A 22,240-nucleotide genomic window follows, 5' to 3' on the forward strand; every position below is an offset into this window, starting at 1 on the left:
TCTTTGTCTTTTGTTAGTAAGCTCAAAATAAGCTTTCAAATTATTTTAGCAAACTGATCCTATGGGTCAGCTGTTTTATGATAAATTAATGGCTATATTGGTATATGGATTTAGGATCTTATTTTACTGTTTGAGATCTCTTTTGGTTCCAGAGTCCCCTTGCGGAATTTCACCTGAAGAAGGAAGGAGTGACTATGGCAAAGATCAGGGTTCAGGCTGCTTCAGTGTGAAAGATGATGCATGTGGCTGAGTGGTAGCAAGTAAAGAGAGAAGGTCATTGGCTTTCTGAAAGCCGAATCATAGTGGGGAAAAACACTTCGAAGTCTTAAAAATCAAGAATTCTGGTACTATGTGAGGTATAGGCACCATGATTTCTGCAGGTGCCACTAAATCCTCTCTCATGCACTGTTGTATACAGTGATCTTTGATATACATGGAACATACAGTGTATGTCTGAAGCATATTGAATATGCATCATATGCTAAAGTGAGTCAAGGAATGCTTTTGCTACTGTTGCTGTGACATGTCCTTAAGTAACATAGACAACTAATGCCATTTTGAAAATGTTCTCTATTGAATATGAGTGAAACTATTATCCTTAAAAATTAAGAAGGCCCAAAGCTTCTACCTACAAAATGGTGCACATAATGGTGTAATAGAATTTTGCAGCATCTGTATTATTCCTGGCAATCTTGCCTTTCTAGTAATGCATCCATGAACACCTTGTCTCATGAGTGAGTCATGTGCTGTTGGAAGCAGCAGCTTTTATATATCATTGTGCTTGTTAAGTTGAACTCCATTTGTAGCATTATTTCAGCTCAACAAGGCAAGAAGAGGTGAGAAAGTTTACCTAGCACAATTTGGAAATATGAAGAAGGTACCATCAAACATGCTTTTGTAGAGCATATGTTTTGGGTTTTTTTAAGATCTAAGACCCAGCAGCCTAACAAGGACAGAAGGAACTGCTGTGTCCCTTCAAAAAGAGGGAACTTTCCTTCCTTAGAATGATGGAGGAGCTCCTTTTGATAAGCTAATGAGTCACAGTGTGCTAAATCTTACAGTTGGCACAGGACTTGAATGGCCATCTGTTACATAAAAGTTTCTTTTCTCAGGAATTATGTGATACATTTGAAAAACCATCCTTTTGGTTTCAAAAATTATGGTATGGGAAACAGGAGATGAAATTTTATAATCATTGCACTATTCTTGTTTAGGTGAAAGCCCAGCTTCAAAAGATGGGTGCTATTCAACCCATAAACATATTCCTCCGTCAAGAAATTGACCGCATGCAACATGTTATATCAAGAGTTCGAACTACACTGACTGATCTCAAATTGGCTATCGATGGTAAGTTACAATATTAAAAATCATACTGATTAAGATGCAATATTTACTACTAATGGTTGCTTGTGCTATATAACTAAATAAATATTTCCTCTCCTTTCCTCCCTTTCTACCTCTTTCTCTTTTCTTCTCTCCCTCCCCCAGTTTTTCTCTTTTTCTCTCTATCATATGACCACTAATTCTAGCCCTTAAAGCCTCCTGACTGCATCTCTAAAGACACTCCACCTTAATTTAGTCTGTATGCATGTGCTCCAGTATTGCAGTTCATGTCCCACAGCACTACTACACTTCTGTGATTCTCTCCAAGATCTCTACAGAGCTCAGAGGAGCTGAATTGCGTGATTAGGTCCACAGGTTGTGTGCCAGAGTCATTTATGAAATTAAGCTGAGACATAATGATATAGAACAAGGTAGAAGTGTGGCTGCTAAGTAATTGAGAGACAGGGCACCCAGGAGCCCGGGTAGTAAAGACTCTGATTTAAGGTGAGATTTGCAGTGTTTGTGAAACTGGTTATACCAAATAGGATGTCTCTAAATGGAAGCTGAAGTGAGTGGGAGTGCCAGTTAAAAGAGAATGATAGGGTTTTGCTTTTAGCCACCACAGGAGGTAGGCAACAGCACTCTGTATCTTTCAGAGACAGGAGTATTTGAAAGTGAGCAATGGTGAATGTAGTTAAAATAAATCAAGAGTACAGGCGATTAGAAACAGATGGAAAATTTGATTAGAAAAGGAGTGAAGAAAAAGAAGGAATGATGATATTAGCATCTGCTTTTTGTTTTTGCTTCCCATTTTGCTTATCTGCAAGAGTTGAAATATCTGAGAGGGAAAGTATACTGTTGCTCAGCCAAGCTTCTTGAATTAACAATAAATGAAAAGGAAGCAGGAATGGTTCAGTTCCACTGGTTAAGATCTCACTCAAGCCTGCTGTTCTACAGCAGAGAGGCAGAAAATATCTGAAACAGTAAACTGCCAGCACAGGTAGAAGGTCAGAGTGCCTCAAAACTAGTCCCTTCTGATATAGGTGATGGCAGTACTGTGATCCGTCTTACTGGCATTTTCCAGTCTTTTGACAGTAAGTCTTTCATGAAGGGAGATTTTTTTAATTTGTGTTTTTGTTACACAAGAATCAAAAGGGATTTTTTCTATCTTTGTACGATTCACTGAGGCAACAACGCATGCTTCAGAAACATCATGCCTATAATCTGAATCTAGGAAAGAGGTTCATAAATGTGCCCAAGGCTAATTAGCTTCCATATCCTGTAATAACCTATGCAAAGATCAAGCTGGAAGAAACAATTGTCCTCTGTTTCAGTACTGAGCTGAAAGTTCCCTTTTATATGTGCATAGAGTCCCTTTTCAAGTAAATTAAAATAATGCTTTCCATCCAAGAAAGTATTAATCTGTCCTTGATTGTGACAGATGTATTTAAAGTCTCAAAATGTACAATGTTCTGCAGAGGGGTGGAGGAGTAACATAATTTATTTGCACTTAGTATTCAGTTCCACAGTGGGCACAGTCTTCTACCAGGTGTTTAATCAAGTTAATGCTGTAACTTTTGTGCAATCCTCTAAAACATTATGATTTTCTTAGGGACAGGCAAGTTAAATATAGTGAAAAATTGCTCTGAAAAAAAAATTGAATGTATAGTTGACAATAACGATTAATGGCTTCTGGCAGATTCATAATACACCAAGTGCATGTGGTAGACTGTTAATTAGGGGTTGGAAAGAACATTTAGGCACTCTGTCTTGCCTCAGCAAAGGGGAAAACCCCAAACTGTCTCATACTAGATTCTCCCCCAAAACTAGTCAGCTGCGGTCTCATATCATCTGAGGTGCTCCTTTTTCTTTACAGCGAGGTAAACTGATCTGCTTGCTCAAACAGCTCCTGTGAATTTTGACATCTGCCCTGATCATGCATCTGACTCTGGCTTCATGAACCTGTTAAGCCCTGAGCACCCTCTTATAGCAGATCTAAATTTTCAAACAAATTTTGTGTTTAAGAATACAGTGCATCTTCATGTTGTGTCATGTAGCTTTGTGAAAGGAGGCCTGAATATTTGATTCTGCAGGTTGGAAGTGAATAGATGGATCTTGTAGTTTTGCTGTTGCTCCCTGAGTTACATCTGAGGTAATATAAAGCCCTCCTCAGTGAAAGCCCACATGCAGTTCAACATGAGGGATGTTGAGGGAAATAGCAAAGCCAGTTTTGTCCCTCTATCCAGAGGGCAGATTAAGCAGTGTTCAGAGTTTGGGAGGGGTGAAGATGCTCAGCATGTGTCCAACACGTTTGTTGGCAGCCATGCCCACAAGCCTGCATCTCCACCAATAAACTTCGCTGCCTGGAGGGATACTTTTTTGGATCAAATTGTAATAATTAGATTGTAGCTGCACTTTGTACTCTCAGTTATGTCCCAACCATTAGTTCTGTTTTAATTACTTATTGATTGCCCAGAATTTGTTTCACAGTTGGTATAATACAGAGCTTCACGTAAATCAGAAAACAGCCATGATGATTGTCCTCTTGAGTGACCTAAATAGAGGCTATGTTCCAAATGGAGAAATCTTTTTAGAGACAAGGAAAGTGCTGTTTTCTCATCTTTTCTTCTGGGGAACAGTAAGACATGGGCCTTGAACCAAAACTCTAGATCCTAATGGGTTATGAACATCAGATCTTGAGTCCCTAGCAGAAGGTGACCATATTCTTTATAGGGCAGTGTATGAACTATAGAGTTCCTGTGTATATGTCTTATTTTCCTCCTGTGGAAACGTAGATGCCTCTGGCACAAAATATTAATACCCTGGCTGTTTGTTGGGGAGTGGGCACTTCAAACCCCCTCTCCCACTAATGAAGATAGTGTCTTTAAATGCAGTAAAATCTAATAACCCATTCTGTTACTCCTAGTCTCTTAGAGTTTGTTTGAGTAGAGGGGGACTGAATGTGGCCTATCTGTGAGATTGGGGGTGGGGTCTCTTTATTTCTCCATGCACTGAATTAGGAGTGGTAAGCGTTTTGATAGCAACCTGATGTGTCTTCTGTCAGTGAAGAAAGTGAGAAGAGAGATTCTGTAGGAGTTATCCCCAGTCCCCCTTGAGTGGCTTGCATGAATCTTAGCAGTGGAGCATGCTTGTAGTCGCACTGAAAGGGGATATTGAATCCTTGGCAATGGAAGTAAGCCCAGCTTTTAATTTGGTTTTATTTCCTGATTTTTTTTTAACCTACTTAACATTCTGTTTAAGGGCTTGTTGTGAAAGAAACAAATTGAAGGCCAGACCTTCACTTGGAGGAAGGAAACCTTGGATTTGTTATCCTTTCATGTCATGTGTGTGCCACATGATCACAGAGCTCCTTGCAGAGTTAGGAGAGAGAAGTCCTTTTCCTGTTAACATGTTTCCTGGGACTACAGCAATCCCTCTAAAAGCTTTTACATGAATTGTAATGTGTAAAGATTTGTTTCCACAAAGGAACAAGAGTTCTTGTTCCTTATATTTTTCTTAGTACTTGCAAGAGAAGCATTTTGCAAATACCTATGGGAGCCATAAGACCAATACAGAAGGCAGAAGAAGTAGAATCAATACAAATATCTACTTCAGAAGTCTTCATGGCATTTGTCGTGGAGAAGCTCTACCAGGCTTAAGCAAACTTTCCACTGCAACTACAATATGGCACCCCTCATGTTACAAAGCTAGCATATTTTCTTGCATGTAATGCACACCATACATAACCTACATACCAGGACTTGGGAAAAAAATCACAGATTACTCTTATCCTACAGTAAAAGAGAGGGCAATCAGAGCTTTTGGAATAATAGGATCAGGAACAAGGATATTTCTAAGGGGAGATGGGACGTTGCTATTTGACCTCTTTTTCCCCACACAGATGTATACCATGTGCACGTTCTTTAAATGATGCATAGGTTATATGCATGAAAACTCATTAAAATTAATACACTAGCATGTTTCAGGTATGTGTTTATGCCAGGTTGAGAAGTGTGAGAAAATACAGGTGAGATGATTGAGACAGAAGGTATTGGAGAGTAAAAAATTATGCATTTTTGTGTGTGTTTCTAATATTTTTGGAACTTTGTAATTCAGACAAAGCTGAATAATAACTGTTAATAACAAGGCCTTGAGGAATACTGTTGCATTTCACTAGTTTCTGTACATTTCAGTCATTGATTTGCTACCTTATTAAAAATCATTTCATGACCTGCTTTTAGATCCTCACCATCCTTACACTGCATTGCTAACCAGTGTGTTGGCCTTAGGTGTCGTTCATATAAGAATATGTTGAAACACCCAGAACTTCATGTAGATGTGAGGTAGCATATAGTTCCACATACATAATAGGAATCACTTAGAATTCCCACGTCATCTACACAAACTAGTGTGTTAAGCTCCTGAAAGAATGAGGCAAAGATTCACTATATTTTTTCCAACTCAGAACACCATGATCTTGACAGTAGTGTTTGCATCATGTTGCTGCAAGGCATTTCTGTTCATTGTATGTAGCACCTTACAAGAGGGATATAAATGAACTCCAAAAGCGCCAAATGAGGTAGCTGATAATTTATTCTAACCTATGTGGCAGAAGACTGAAGCTCAGGAAACTAGTCTTGCCAGAGAGCACAGAAAAGGTAATTTCACACGAAGGGAAGGAGTATGCACTCATTCCCACTGGCTGGCTAAGTTCTGTTTTGACTTGTAATGCTTTAAGACTACTGACACTAACACAATTTTAGTTTGGCCTGCTGCTGATGGTAATAGACTTTTAGACTGAAAGATTTTGGGCTCTTACCTTACTAATTCTTACAGTGTGTGTATAAGGTTTGTAGGAATCATCTGTGTATTCTGCTTTTCGATGAGGATTTTATTTGAAGGTGATTAAGAGCACTCAGTGAGGACATTAATGGAATGTAACAATGGGAAATTCATTTGAGGAATGAAGGGGATGAGTCTAGTATGTCTTGTGGCATAGTTACTCTTGGCTCAGCAACTCTCATCCATTATTTACTTCTCATCCTGATAAGGATGCCAGAATGCCTCCTGTTGTCTTTTACAAAATGTGGCATGTTATTTCTGGACTTCTTGATAAATGTTATGTATGCTTGTCATGATGCTGGCCAGGACAACTGTTTAGAAACACACATTGCACGTTTAGGACAAACTGCAGAAAATAATTTATCTGTCTGTTCTATTATTACTCTAGTTCAGGGTAGCGATTTGTATTACTGTTTGGGAGGTGTGCATGGATTTTCATCTTCAAATTACTGCTTTAAAATTTTTATTTTCAGTCCTTTGGTGGGTGTAGCCAAGTGCATTTAGTACTGAAGCTGGTAAGTTTTCAGAACAATTTGCAAGGTTGCTTTCAAATGGCCTTCTTACTGACTGAAGGAATTAGCTATTGCAGAGAATCTAGGATTTGTTTGCTCTTCTATGTGAAAAATCGCATGCTACTCAAGTTTCTCAGTTCTTTTCATCTCTCCTGACTTGAAGAATTAAATCAGAGGATTCTGCACCAGAAGAGGAAGGTGGGAAACAAACAGAAAACAGAACAGGAGCAAAGGTTAGGTGCAGCTGGAGAGAATACTACAGTCTACAAGTGAAAAATGGAGAGAGTGTTGTGCATTGCAGGGCTCAGCTGCTTGATTTACTCTTTCTGTTCTGGAGACAAGGAGCAAAAGGAGGTGATAAATTGTTGAGGGCCTTCAGATTAAAACAGCGTGGTGGAGTTAAATGAGCTTCTGAGAGCTTCCTGGGAATCATCTCCAAATGCTGAAGTGCTCAAGTGCTGCAAGTGAAGAAAGGGAAATACCGAAAGAAATGCCTGAAGCAAAGAAGTTGACTTCTTTCAGCACAGCAATGGTGGTCACTGAGCTAGCAGAAACATACTAAAGCTTGCAAAAAAAAGGTTAAGATTTAGGTATGGGGAATTTAGTATACATAAGCTTTTATTGTTTTTATCTAGTACTCTGTATACCTAGAATCATAGAATCATAGGAAACATAGCATCACTTAGGTCAGAAAAGACCTTTAAGATCATCAAGTCCAACCATTAACCTAACATTGCCAAGTCCACCACTAAACCATGTCCCTAAGCACCACATCTACACTTCTTTTAAATACCTCCAGGGATAGTGACTCAACCACTTCCCTGGGCAGCCTGTTCCAATGCTTGATAACCCTTTCAGTGAAGAAATTTTTCCTAATATCCAATCTAAACCTTCCCTGGCGCAACTTGAGGCCATTTCCTCTCGTCCTATCACTTGCTACTTGGGAAAAGAGACCGACATCCACCTCCCGACTGATAAGATCGATAAGGTTTCCCCTGTGCCTCCATTTCTCCAGACTGAACAACCCCAATTCCCTCAGCTGCTCCTCATAAGACTTGTGCTCCAGACCCTTCACCAGCTTCGTTGCCCTTCTCTGGACACGCTCCAGCACCTCAATGTCCTTCTTGTAGTGAGGGGCCCAAAACCGAACACAGTATTCGAGGTGCAGCCTCACAGTGCTGAGTACAGGGGCACGATCACCTCCCTGCTCCTGCTGGCCACACTATTTCTGATACAAGATACCTGGAATAATAAATAATGCTTTCTTTGGGGAAAGCACGAGCAAGTTAGCTGTTGCCATAAGGCAGAAAGGGAGGACAGCTTATGAAATTACAAGCAACCTGAGATTTTCTCTTCAACATGTTCAACAAAGAAGAGGGAGTTACAGCTTGGTGGTGGAGGCAAGGAGTGACAGGTCCAATAACAAATCTGGTTGCTTGGGAGGTAAACTTGAGTGGGGATTAAAGGCTGAAAAGATCAACTTCTGTAGTTGCAACTGTAACAGTCAAGAATGGAATGATGCTTTCACTGAGCTTTTCCTCTGTGTACTATTAAGGCTAGCTTAAAAGACTCATTGTCTAGCAAGTATTGTCCTCAAGAGAGAGACTCCAATGCTGTTATAATGATGTGAGCTATTGGCAAACTGTACTTGATGGAGAAACTAGCTTCTTCTCATCTCATTTATATCCTACATAATTATTCTGGTTATTCTTGATTCATGTCTGTGCCTGTGGGAAGAAAATCAGTCAGTGGATTGAGGCTTTTTTTGGTTCATGCTGGAGTTTAAGATCTTTCTTTTGTTCCTAACTTTATCCACGCATTTAAATGTGATACGCACATTTTCTAGTCCAGATACAGTCTTTCCTAAATGAGAAATTCAAAATGTAGATCCAAATTTTACGAATTCCACAGTTTTCAGATTCAACTTGCGGTAGGTGTGGTAGTGAAAAGGGGCAACTCCATGAAATAATACAAGGTCCTGATGTAGTCCATTCAAAGCATTATGTCTATGAATGAGTCGCCCTAAAACCAGATCAATTTAAAAGAACAAACTGTTCACATTATTTAGCAATGAAAACTAGTTATCCTCAGAACTGAGCAGCTTTATTTGGCTTATTCGCTACACAGCAATTGAATAGATTTAGGTATGGTTTAGAAGTGAGATGGTTTAAATTTAGGGCAATGAAAAGGTGAATCCTAATTTCAAAACTGTATATACTGTGCAAACAGTATGGTTAACAGTACATATTATTTTGGAAGCATTGACATACCCTAATGTCTTTAACTGTACTGACCTTTCATCAGTCATTTTCAGATGGGCTTTATTCCATTCAAGAAAGGGAATATCATGAAGTAAAACCAAAAATAACCAAGTTATAAACAGGTGGCCTGTCTGATTCATAGAACGTTCAAGCCTGTCATGTTAAGTTCATAGGACATTCAGTCTCTTCATACGGTAACCAGTGCTCTGAGCTTCTCAGAAGTTAAATGTGAGAAGCGCATGGTGTTGTGCTACTCATTGGATTTATCAAGTATAGTTTTTCAAATGCATTTATAACCTTTCTCCAGAAAGATGTCATTATTTTTTTCATGTGCTACTAATTTTATTTCTGACAATTTTTTTTTTTTTCATTATTTTTATTTTTATCAGAGTATTTTAGCTGCAGGAATGCATCCCAACACCCACAGTTGTCATTTAGTGCTGAAATTCAAGCACTGTATGCCTGCTGCCAGAGCTGACACCCACTCACTAGGAATATTTATGCAGCTATATGAGCAAGGCCAGAACTGTGAACATACCTCATCCTCAAGAACTCTCTGGCTTAGCATTCTCAGCAGCTGCTCTGAGTCATAACAGGCAGACATACTAAGAGATTTCACCATGCTTCAGGGCAGAGACTGGTTGTATCTCCGTACTTGAAAAGCTCTAGCCTGCTCACAAGAATAGGGGAGACAATGTGGCTCCATCACAACCCTTCTTGCAGGAGAAAGTTGGCTGCATCAGCCTGAAAACAAGGAAGAACCAGAGATGAAAGAGTTCTTTCTTAGTTCAGATGGTAATGATCCCCAGGGCTCAAACAGGATACTCTTCACTTGTTTTCTGCCCTCACTACAGGTGCTCCGAAGTTGAAACCAACATTGGTTACATGTTTTTTTTCCCACTTTTTCTGCCTTCAGAGGGTGAATAGAATATATGGTCTAATATTACATTTTTCTAGGCAAAGGGGAGGTGGCACAGAGCGGCTTCTTTCTTAAATGTGGGTGCTCTTGCTTATATGTGACAGAAGATTTATACCCAAACAGAAGGTTTATTAATTGTGTTATAAAAGACTCTTAGCTATCCCAAAACATGATTCTGAACTTGACTATGAAGCCATTACAGAGAATGTGGGATAGGCAGTATTTTTTAATATTTGCAGTTTTGTAAAAGTTGATGCTTTTCTCATAGCATTTGTTGCACAAAAAGAGGTGTGTATAAATGACAGCAGGTCATTATCTGCTAGAAGAAAATGAAGCCTATTTGCCATTGATATCTAGTAGAAAGTACCAGATTTGCACACACTGTTATACAGTGCTTAGGGTGGCTGCTGCATTCTTCTAAATTAAAAGTGTTTGGTTTCTGGATATTCTTCTCCTTCCCCTGAATTGGGAACCTGCCAACCTCAGTGGAAGGGAGGGATTTGAAATGCTTACTTATTACAGACCACATTTCCATACAGATACATTTGGATGGGCCACTGCAGCTCTTTTTTGCAGTCGCCCAAACCACTTCTCTTTCCTTTACATATTCTGTGGTGGAAGCCACCTAGTTCTGTTTGGTATTTCATGTAATCCTTGTGGCAGTTACAGCAGTTGTGTGTATGACGATGCATTGAACATTGGTATTACATGAACATTTAATTGGAGTGGGCGTTACCAGACCAGTTTCTATAATTTAAAATATTTTAGCTGGAATAGAGAATACATCCTGAGGCACGGCCATGTGCCATCTCTCAGTACTATTAGGAGTACAAACTGATAAGGTGTAGGAACTTCTGGAACATGGAATGATGAGTGTCACTGAAAAATCATTGTCTTAGTAAATGCCAATATTTTAATGGAGACAACAGTACTATGCGTGGAATATGTGAGTATGCACTGCCACTGACAAAAAAAAAAATAATCTTGCCTCAAGGTTTATTCTATGTAGCGCTCTCCCACTGGGAATCTTGATAATGGAAATGTACAAAGTTATCATTAATGACAGTGACTTTCATGAATATAATCACTGTCAGTACATGCTTAGGGTATAGGTGAGTTAGACAATATATCTCTATTATTGATCATGTATGTGGGACCCATTAAAATATAGAAAAAAAATTAAAATTATTAATCACATTCCAAACACAGTGTGAATATAATGACTATAAATATTATGTGTGAGGGAGAAGGAGTTGTTTAAAAAAAAATACTTATTTCTAATCAAAGTAACAGAAGAAATATCATTTATCTTATCACCTTTAACTTTGAATTACGTCTTACAAGTTTGAGCAAATTAACTGCAAACTGATAAGACTTTAGTGCAACAGGTGTGCAATTAAGGCACAACAATGGAGGATTTATTAGACTCAGAATGTCATTTGGAAATTTTAATTGCCTTTGCAAGCTAGGGGAAAGTTCATTCTGGATGTTTTACTTATCTTCCAGGGACCATAATTATGTCAGAAGAATTGCAAGATGCTTTAGATAATATGTATGATGCTAGAATTCCAAAACTATGGTTTAGAATTTCCTGGGAGTCGGCTACTTTAGGATTTTGGTTTACTGAGCTTCTTGAAAGAAACCAGCAGTTCAGCAGTTGGCTGCAGGATGGCCGACCAAATCAGTTCTGGATGACGGGATTCTTTAATCCACAGGTAAGACTGCGAGATTGATCTTTCTAACTCCTAAGTAACAGTTAAATTAGACCTTGAGAGAACTTCAAGCTGACTCAATCGTGACTATACAAAGTGCAATCTAAATTCAATTTTCAGCATAAATATAGGATAAATTAATTTCAACATCTGTTGAAGAAATTTTTGCTAGACCAAAATCACGTTACTGAAATAATGGAATGCATCTTCTGGTTGCTTTAATTATATTGTGGAAATTGGATAAATACATCTTTTCACATTTCAACGTTAATCTCCTTTTTTCCCCTCCTCTGTTACAGTAATCTGTTTTTCATTCATTGTATGAAAATGCCTTTGAGTACAAAATAAGGTAACTTTCAAAACATTGACATAGGAAGAAGAGATTTGGACTTGGGTCTCAATCCTTGCAAATCAGTTCCTTGAAATGGGAGGTTTTTTATTTATACCACCCCAGAATTGTGCCAGACTTGGTCTACAGAGACATATAAAAAGTACAGCCTCTCGCCTGCACCATCTAAAATAAAAACCTGGCACAAAATGAAACACAAAAAAAGGGAACAGCTGAGAACAGAGTTAAAAGAAGTAAAGTATAGATACCTAGATGATGTGTAGTTTCTTTGCACAGCTATCCACAATCATTAAAGCTTTTTATGATTCACAGATGTTTGTGGGAAGTGCGAGTTCTGGAAATGAGTCATTGTGAAAGTATCCAGCCAACAGGTTTCTGTGAAGCCTTAGCAAAAAGTTATTTTAAAAATCTATTTTAATCTTAGTACTCATTAGCAATGCAAAAGCTAGCTGAAACAGCTGCCTAGAATAGAGAAAGCAGCAGTGGCAAATATTCTCTAGGACTACTGCTGGGAAATATCCATCTATCATCTATCCTGTCTGTGTCAGCTGTCTGCCGATACCACCTTATAGCATGGAAGAGTGCTCACAGAATCCCTGAGCAAAGGGTTCCCAAGCAAAAGTATGAGGGAGAGGAGTAGGAGTTTTAATAAAATGATTATGCTTCCATACTTGGTTTGTTAGTAACACATTGATAGTGGCACTCTAAGATACTCCTAAGTAACTTTTGCAATGATCAGGCTGAATGCAACCCAAATAGGCTATTGGTTTCATTTGTGTTTGGTTTTGCACTACAGATGAGCAAGAGCTGATACAGATCTTGTACTGGCCATTTTGGATGGCTTTTTTATGCTTTGGGGTTGTGTCAGTTCTGAAATTTGGCCAGCCCAAATTGGGCATCCTACATTTTTTTGGATCCGTGCATCTGGGTTTCTCAAAAAAGCTGCCAAAGAATCAGAGTAAAATGTCCCTAAACAAGTTGTGATTTAATAGACTATAGTAAGTGAGAAAGCCTCCAGAAATACAAAAATTAAACGCTTCATAACACGTAGTCCTAAAAGTCCCTAAATACATAGTGTGCAGAGAAAAAAATCCCAGAATGAGATGTGCCTACCTGATTTAAAAATTTATTTGTGCTGACAATCACAAACTTAAGAATCAGATAGTTATTGTTATAGTCTCCATTTTCTGTAACAAAGGCTGTGGGAGTGGCTAATTCTAAAAGAAATTCACCTGAGCAAAGACTCCTTTTCTGTTTAATTAACTATTATTTTGTTAATAGTCATATTGCTGTGTTTAAGAATCAGTATTTCATATGTTAAGAAAATGGATTTTCATCTTCTCAAGTTGAGGGGATGAAGTATTAATTCTAATGGCTCGTTTGTAATACCTGCGAAATTGTCAGAAAAATCCTTTCATTTGTGAGATGAAATGCATCTCCTAAATAATTTGTAATTTGCCTACTTGCATAGACCTCACTGTTTGCTTTATAGTCAATGGATAAATGCCATGGATAGCACAAGACAATAAAGTAGATTTATAGCACTGGGAGAATGAGGCATTCTGGCAATAAAAAATAATATAGGACCTAACTCTGCCTTCTCTTGGACTGTTTATACACTAGAATAAATTCAGTTATTTCACAGAAGTTGATCTTTATTTATAGTGATACAAATGAGAGCAGGCTCAGGCTTCTATGTAAAAGAAACCTGATTCCCTGTGTACATCTGCATTGGGCCAAGACAACTGGGGTGAAAAAAACAAGAAGTGCCATGAATTTTCTTCCCTCTTGGAAGTTAGTCTGATGTTAGTGTTTTTTTTCTCCAGAAAACTTGACACTATGCAGATCTCCTTTCTACCTCCTGATTTCCATATTGTGGCTGATACTGTTTTATTGTTTTCTTGTTTGCATCTCTGTATCCAGTTGCTGTCACTTGTCCTATATATGGATTTTAAGCCCTGTGAGGCAGAACTGTCTTTCTGGTTGTATAGTACTTAGCATGATGAAGCCTCAGCCTATTTCTAAGACCCTTAGATGCCAAAGCAATGTGAATACTAATAAGAATATAAAGTACAATGCCCCCATTCCTCAGTGCCTACCTAATTCTGGTAAACCTGCCATAATTTGCTCACTGTAGAAATTGCAAAATAAGTGATGAACAAGGAATCTCCTAAGCAAGGTAAAGGAGAGAATATGATTGTGAAAGCAATAGACTTAACTGATTTCCATATTTCTTGTCATAGCTTCCATGGATGCCTCCTTCTCCCACACTAGAAGGTTCTGAGTTAGTTTGCATGGGTTGTTAGAAGGCAAAGGGAGAAAGCTTTACCAGCCTTCAGTGAGCAGGGCAGAGAGAAGTTTAGGAAAAGGCTGGTGAAGAAAGAAGAAATAATTTTCCCTGTTTCTGAAATCTCAACATGCCCCCCCCCCCCCCAAAAAAGCCCCATGCAAACAAAAAACCCCAAACAAACAGGGGAAAAAAAAAAAAGGCAGGGCAAAGATTACCGGAAATCAAAACAAATGTCATGGCAAGTGGTCCATTACATCCCTGATAGAGGGGTCTAGGGGCAGCCAAGTCCTCAGCCGTACATTGGCACCTCGAGCCACTTGATTCTTTCTTGCTGTTTATTGTGCCGTTCACCCACTCTGGGATACCCAGCTGGGCCTCCAGCTCACAGCTGTAGTCTTTAAACACTGTCTAGGATTCATTCAAATGAGCAGATAAGTGTTACAAGTCCCACTGCAGACAGCATATAGGTCCTGTCATCTCTGTAAGAATAGTCTGCAATCTAAATCTTATCCCTGAAGACAAGTCACAGCTCCGAGTTTACTTTTATTCCAATGTTTCAACAGTGCCTTTGAAATGATTCCCTTAATACAGTCATTGCTCTTTCCTGTCCTCTTTAGGCTCTTCTTTCTTTGATATTTCAGTTTATCTGGGATCCAGTAGCCCTCTGGGGCCTTCTGGCAGTGAACACTTCGTGTATTTTAAACTATTGGTACTAGCATGTTTCTACAAATTAAAATTCTACAAATTAACTACAAGGATTCTGTTTTCATTTAATGGAATTTCTGATAGAAGAACTTGGCCTTTAATCCTGTCTCCCTTAGCTATATGCTAGAGTTCTCAACTACTTCAAATGCAATTACAATTATCTGTGCTATCACAAAACCTCTTTAAAACACTTGTCCTGGGGTCTCTGGAATTATATTAATGAGAAGCAACCAATGTCAGTTAACTGCAACATCTGAGTTCATGAATGTCATCTCAAGTTCTCATAACTTGAAGGGTATTGTGTAGCTACAAAATGCTTAGCAAGTGCCAACAAGCACTCCAGTCCCAGCAGCCAGAGATTGGCCCCTGCATTCAGTAGACCAATGTGCTCATGTTTCCACATCTGACTTCTTTCCATTCATTTGGCCCTAACAGTAGCTCAACAGAGCATCCTCCACTGTGAATACTGAAGAAAAATAAAAAGCTTGTTCAATTCCCTCATTGCTCCTGATTTCTTCCTAGCTGTGCTGTTGGCTCTCTAATACCCACCATTGTATGTTCCCCTTGTGGCTCTGTATTCCCCCATCTCTGTCTCCAGATACCTTCTTTCTCTGCTCTGAAATTTGTCCTGAAACTTCTTCCTTCCTAGTTGTCCTTCTCAGTAAGTCCCTCTTGCCCTTGCATCTTGTGTTTTATTCACTCCCCGCTATGCAAATAGTTTTCCATAAGGTAAAATAAGGTGTACATCTGCAGTATGTCCACTGCAAGTGCAAAGCAGCCTTACCCTCCTGTCTCTCAGGTCTAAGGTACTTCTCACGTACTGCAGTGTGCATGCACATGGACAGTTAGTTGTATGAGAGAAGCTAACCAGCATCTTCAGCCTGGCTTGTCTTGTGATAGCTTGTAACCATATCATGAGATTGTAGCTCTTCAGAACAGAAAGTGAGTTTCACTCTGTGCTGCTGAAGTGCTCCGAGTTTGTCTTGCTAGTGTCTACAATAGTACATTATTGTAGTATATTAAGGCTTTGCTCTGAGCAAAGTGACAGAGGCATTTCACTATTTAATTGTGCGATTCCAGTTTGTACTTCCTTTGTGTTCTGTAAAATGTTTCATGATTTGTTGACTGAAAAGTGTTTTTACAATGTTGGTATAAGAAAAGACGAGTAATATAGCACATGAAATACCAGCATTATTTGTGGCTTAGCAATTACCTGTATTTGGAACCTCACAAAACACAAGAATCTGGCAGCCTTGTAAACCGCTCTCCGTCTGGCTGGTTGTGAAGTAGGCACGTGAGGTGAGGTGAATTATACATGCAGCTTCCAATATGTTAAATAAGCCAATTTGGTGGCTTCTTAGCACCAACACATGCACACCTAGTATATAAGAATGCATGGTACTGGGAAAGTGTAGGAAAGCATTGGATTTACACTACTGAATTTAGTTTTGTATGTACATGAGATTCTGTGGGATGAGGTTTTATACTGCTGATGTCACTTACATAGGAAAAACGCTGGAAATGGGTAAGTTCAAGTTTTTTTAAAACCCTCTATGTCATATTCAATCTCCTTAGGGATTCTTAACTGCTATGAGGCAAGAGACAACTCGCATGAATTTAGCAAAAGGGTGGGCACTGGACAGTGTTGTTTTACACAATGAAGTGACCAAGATGATGAAAGAAGATGTTGTTGGCCCTCCTCCTGCTGACATTGGTGGGGTTTACATATATGGCCTTTACCTTGAAGGGGCAGGTTGGGACCGCAGAAACAGTAAGCTGGTCGAGTCGGCGCCAAAGGTAAGGATCAAGTGAGCGTGACTGACTGTGGCATAATATGGTGTGCTCAGAGAACACCAGGAAGTATTTTGAGTGCCTGCAGCAGTGGTTTTGCAGCAGGTTTTAGGGGGGTAAAACACTGGCAGGGCTGGGAAGGGTACAGAGTGTTTACCCACCAGAACTGAGCAAAAAGACTTGTCAGAAAATGAATTTAGGATGTGCTGCACTAGAGCAGACCAAATGCCGGGCTCCTTGGCTTCAGGGACCCTAGAAGCACAGCTATGTTTGAATAAAATAGTGCAACCCGTAGTCAGCTTTCTTTTGGCTGACCAAGTGGGACCTTATCACAACTTCCAAAGCCCAGGACTGGGTTTGATGACAGCTGCTCTGGAGGTCAGTGTTTGGATGACTAGAAATCCCCGGCATTTGTTTTTGAATAGGAGGAAGAGTATTAGTTCTGGGTTTATGCTCAGTTATCCATTCATGGAGTTACATTTTACTGATGTGACTAAGCAGATTTAAAACCTAGCTATGGGGTAGCGATTAGATGCTGTGGTCACTGCCCAGGGAAAGCTGCCATTGACTTTTTCCAAACCAGTGACAACTGCCCTGGAATTAGAGTTGAGCTAATTCCTCTCTATAGGTAAGACACTCTGTGTCTGGCTGAGAGCAAACTTTTCCAAACCAAACCTTGAAAGCTGTAGCTTCTGATGACAGCTGTTGCTTGGTTTATCAAAAGACACCTTCAAACATAGAGTTTACTCAAGAGCTCTGGAGTGTTCAGCAAGCCTCCTTGTGTTTGGGTCTTTTTTTTCTCCCTGCCAATGCATATTTACATTGCTGGAAGACCTGATGCGATCTAGTCTGGATAAACACCCAAGAGGCACCTTGGGTCTTTGAAGCTCTGCTGCCAGCAGTGCAGAGCTAACAAGGAGACTTGCTAAATACAGCTTGGCCTTTGTAGCTCCAGTCCTGCCATTCAACGAACAGGAGGTGGGGAAGGAATGGGGAACACTAGCCGAAGGGGTAAAAGATGGGAAAAAAGACAATGGTCTCTCTCCCTCATAGAATAACTCTGTCATTTTTCCATCTATTTCCATAACATGCCATTTTCCAAGTTTCTATTGCTTTCTTTTCCTTCCAGGCTTCCTGACATCTGTTATTCCTGAGCTGCCACTGGCTTAAAGTTAGAGTCAATGTAGTAGTGAGCACAGAACTTGTGTTCTCGTGTGTACCTATGCTGAGGTGCTGGTGCTTTCACTGAAGGCCATAACTGAATGTAGTTCTATCATTTGGAGTAAGACACCCTATCCTGCTTCTCTAATGCTGAGCCCTATGTCTCTTTTAACATTCTCAGGTGCTGTTCACAAGTCTTCCTGTAGTCCATGTGTATGCTGTTAGCACGACAGCACTACATGACCCAAAGAAGCAACAAGGAAGTGTGTACTCCTGCCCTGTCTACAAAAAGCCTCGGAGAACAGATCTAACGTACATTTTCTCTTTGTATCTGAAAACAGTGCAGAATCCTGATCATTGGACTTTACGGGGGGTTGCATTGCTCTGCAATTCAAAATAAGGACCAACAGATAGCTATAAACAACGAACCACCTAGGAAGATTAATCTGCTGGCAGTAGGACTTCTGTTGTTATTGACAAAGTGGTGACTACCTTCTCATAGGGGTATGGGAATTAGCGAGTGATGTATAGAGATTATATTAATTGCACATAGATCAGTTTACTCTGTTCACAGCAAAAATACTAAATGTATTTAACCTGGGAATATCAGAGGGAAAACGGTTGCAGGTGTAAAACTTGGCAACTGCTATAAAGCAAGTGAGAATATAATCAACTAGCTTGTTCATAATGGAAACACTAGAAGAAAAGTGTTTATGATAGTGACAGCTGCTTTGACATTTATGGTTGTGCTTTTGTAGATGTTATCTTTTCTTCTTAATACAAGACTTCATAATATAATTCTTTCTAAATTCAACTTTGTAGTTAAAAACTTATCATCCATAGCGTTATTAAAGCTGTTATGACAAGTGAATTAAATGTATGGTAAAACTTTATGTTTACCTGCATATATTCCAATGCACAATTCCTTTGATTTTGCATTTGTAAACTTACTGGGTGGTTTTACAAATGGGTGCTACCATTTTCTTTGATAGTCACTTGTTTATGCAAACAATCATAGAAGTTGTACAAACAAACAGGTGAGTTTATCTTTGCACAAGCAGTGGCCTTTGCAGATATTAACTCATTTCTAAACTTATATCCCATTATAAGGAAGATGTGCACCCCCCCGCCTTTATTAGGGAGTAAAAATTTTGAAACTTTTCTCAGAGTCAACACATCTGAACACCAGTTTGGCTTTATTAGCATTCGCTCCATTGGCGTTAGTGCCTGAATCCTGCAAACTCAAACCTCTTAACTGTTTTTTATTCTGTATTTTGCATCAGTTTAGGTAAAAAAAAAAAACGTAGAAGAAACACAGGCCATTTCTGAGAGTAGATTCACCTGAAATGGTTGAAATAATTTTTGTGTGTTACCACATTGCTGTCTACCCTGTAATTGAAGTGTGATTGCTACTGCTCTTTTAATAGACAGACAGCTATTGGCAGAAAACGTGTTTGGCTTTTTTCACTAGCACAAATTCAAAGCAAAAGAAATTGCTGTTGGATGTTATGAAAGAAGGACTTGCAGTGAGTGCTTTGTTAATCACTTTTTTCTCCTTGTAAACACTTTCAATTTTCATGTAAACACTTCAATCTCTGTTCAGCTGTCATCTAAGAAAGTAGTTCATCTTTTCCCATAACAAGTTTTACTCTGCAGTTAGCAATTGCAGGGCTCTTTCCATGAGGAAGTTTGGTATTCACACTCCCACCCACAACTAAGCAGAAAGTGTCAGATTTGTTCTTGGAAAACAGAGCAGACAGGGACAGGGTCCCTTCCCACTGAGCCAGGAGCAGCATTTGTTTCACACACAGTGCCGGTGATATTATCTTACCAAGTGAAACCATCTGTTCAAAAAATATACACCAGGCCTCCCTGCAATACAACTGTACATCAACCAATTTCATTCAGAATTTTGTTTCTGAGAAGGGTGAAGGATTGGGCTTCAAGATAATTGCTCTTGGAAATTATGAAAAAGATAAGAGGGACTTCAAGCAGGAAAAGCTGTGCTGTTGTATAGAAACTGAGCTTGGAACCCATAGTGTTCTCCCCATCCTCTACCTGTATGAGGGGAATATGCAGTAAAGTAACTTTGATAATAACTTAAAATGAAGAGCGTACATTGAAATCCTTTGCACACATGAAGAACTCACTACTTGGTATGAAAACAAATCATACTCTGAGCAATTGAAGTGAGAAGTAAACATTTAAAAATACATACTTGATAGAGGTTATGCGTGGTGCTACATGATAAGCTCCATGGAAACTGCATCACTTCCTTTCTTTGTCAAGTAAAATGAGAAAATTAAATGCTATATAAAGGAAATCTATAGGCAATTATGTTCTAGCCCTTAGTGTTCTACTGTATAAAAATGCAAAGAAATAGCTTCTTTGAACTTCGACATTTTCATTTCAATAACTAAACCCCGTTTGTCAGTTTAGGAAAATGTCAAATCTTGCAGAACAGAATGCAGGCCATGTTACAGAAAAACCAGACAAATCATACAGTATTTCACTGAAGATAGCTACAGTTTTATACAGAACTGGAAGAAGAACATACAGTCACCTAGTTCCAGAAAAGACTTCCTATAACTAGTGAAAAAAACAACCAAACAAAACCTCCAATCTATCCTATAAGCAAAACCTTCTTTTCTTTTTGCATGTAATTACAGTACAGTGATGTACAATTTACTGTTGAAAGAAATGTCTTCCTCTCCCTGCCTCCCTCTCTTGCCCTATCCTGCCCTTCCATTCAGTGGAGTTCCTGCTTCCGATCTGACAACATGAATTTGATTTGAAATGTCATTGACATAGTATAACATTGACCTTCCCCAACCAGTGCTCTCTAGTTACTATTGCTAAAGCTGTTTCACTTCAAATGTGATGTACACCAGACTAAATGAAAGAACTGGCATGCAGAATATTTGAAATCAAACTAATTATATTTAAATTATAGATTAACAATTAGCTGGTAGTCCTCAAACAATGTATATAGATAACCAAGTTATGCTCTGCTGTTAAAATGAATATGAGATATTAAATACAATTGTACAGCTTTTGGCAATATTGTACAAGTTTCACACAGATAGTAATGATTAGCATTGCTTTAGATAAGTGCTTTGAAGGCAACACCCTTTAAGAATGAAGAGAGCAATACAGTCCTGCACCCCGTGTCAGCATAGCGGCCATGTTTACAAACATATCTGATGTCAGGGCACTGGCTCCTGAGTGTTGCAAATAAACAGCATTCCATACTCCAAAGGGTGTCTGTCTCATAATCCCTGAGGCTGTGGCTGGTTGATAATGATGGTGATAGGAAACAAAGAATTGGGTTATGGATTGGCCCTGTTCTTCAGCAGCTTTGTAGAACAGATTTTAATTGCAGCGAAGCTCAAAAAAAGCACAGAGAATGGAAAACAAAACGATTCCCTTGTCTGGTCAGTTATGATCCTATGCCATATGATCCTCTGGATAGAGTAACAATTCTTTAAAAGATCTCAAGGAAACTTCAGTTACAATATTCTAATTTTTTTCACTATTTATTCAGAACCCATTCATCAATCTTATTCCTCTTTTATTGCTTCATACCCTTGCCTTTCTCACAATTGCATCTTTCCAAAACATGAATACGATACCTCATTCTTTTTTCCTCCTGCTATTCCATATTTAATGTGTCTTCTGCTTTTTTATTCTCACTCCACAAGTGCAGAAAATGCATTGCTTGCCTACATCAAACCTTCCTCTTCCAGAACTCTGGAAATAATCTTTAGTCATTTCTGGAGCTTCGCTTTTCCACTGAGAAGAAACACCATTTATTCAAAAACCTATTATTCCTGCCACATTTTGTCACACCCTGGATAAAGCAGGAATTTCCTCCTTCTGCTTTTTCAGTGAGGGCCCTTAAACAAAAAGATTTGTATAGCTGAATGGACATTTTTCATAGTTCTTCCTTTTGCTAATATGAAGTAATAGCTTTGTTATTGTTTTCTGATTAGAGAAGTTGGTATAAGATAATGGAAAACATTTTTATACTGTTGTACATAAAACTAAAGAGAGTGATTAGGCAGTAAAATTGACTGGTAAATCAATCTTGAAAATACAGCAGATTTCTATCTCTCTTTGATGTGCAAGTTCCATTGGGGTTAATGATGGCTATCGGCGCACTGCAAGACAGAGGGGAGGCCCCTTCATTCAGTTTGCATGGCTTGGCTTTTGTCAGGAAGACAACACTACAGACACCCGTGTAAATGATAGAACACCACCAACATGTGTTTTGTGATATAACACAAATTCACACGTCTTTCTAAAGTTGAGTGAATACATCCTGTGTTATTTCTTGTTCTCTAAGGATAGCATGGTGTGTTTGCTAAGTGATTCC

The 22,240-nt window shown here is 39.0% G+C and overlaps 1 protein-coding gene across 1 annotated transcript in view; it reads left to right on the forward strand.

Moving 5' to 3' along the window:
- Nucleotides 1-18,265, forward strand: part of LOC104264962 (dynein axonemal heavy chain 5-like) — a 183,951-nt gene extending 165,686 nt beyond the window's left edge. Inside the window, exons 73-76 of the mRNA XM_059835976.1 lie at nucleotides 1,215-1,347; nucleotides 11,364-11,572; nucleotides 16,489-16,710; nucleotides 18,047-18,265. Of these exons, the coding sequence (XP_059691959.1) occupies nucleotides 1,215-1,347; nucleotides 11,364-11,572; nucleotides 16,489-16,710; nucleotides 18,047-18,265 (783 nt within the window). The remainder of the gene's footprint in view (nucleotides 1-1,214; nucleotides 1,348-11,363; nucleotides 11,573-16,488; nucleotides 16,711-18,046) is intronic.
- Nucleotides 18,266-22,240: the final 3,975 nt, after the last annotated feature.

This window comes from Gavia stellata, chromosome 3, assembly GCF_030936135.1.
Source record: "Gavia stellata isolate bGavSte3 chromosome 3, bGavSte3.hap2, whole genome shotgun sequence".
Classification (NCBI taxonomy): domain Eukaryota; kingdom Metazoa; phylum Chordata; class Aves; order Gaviiformes; family Gaviidae; genus Gavia; species Gavia stellata.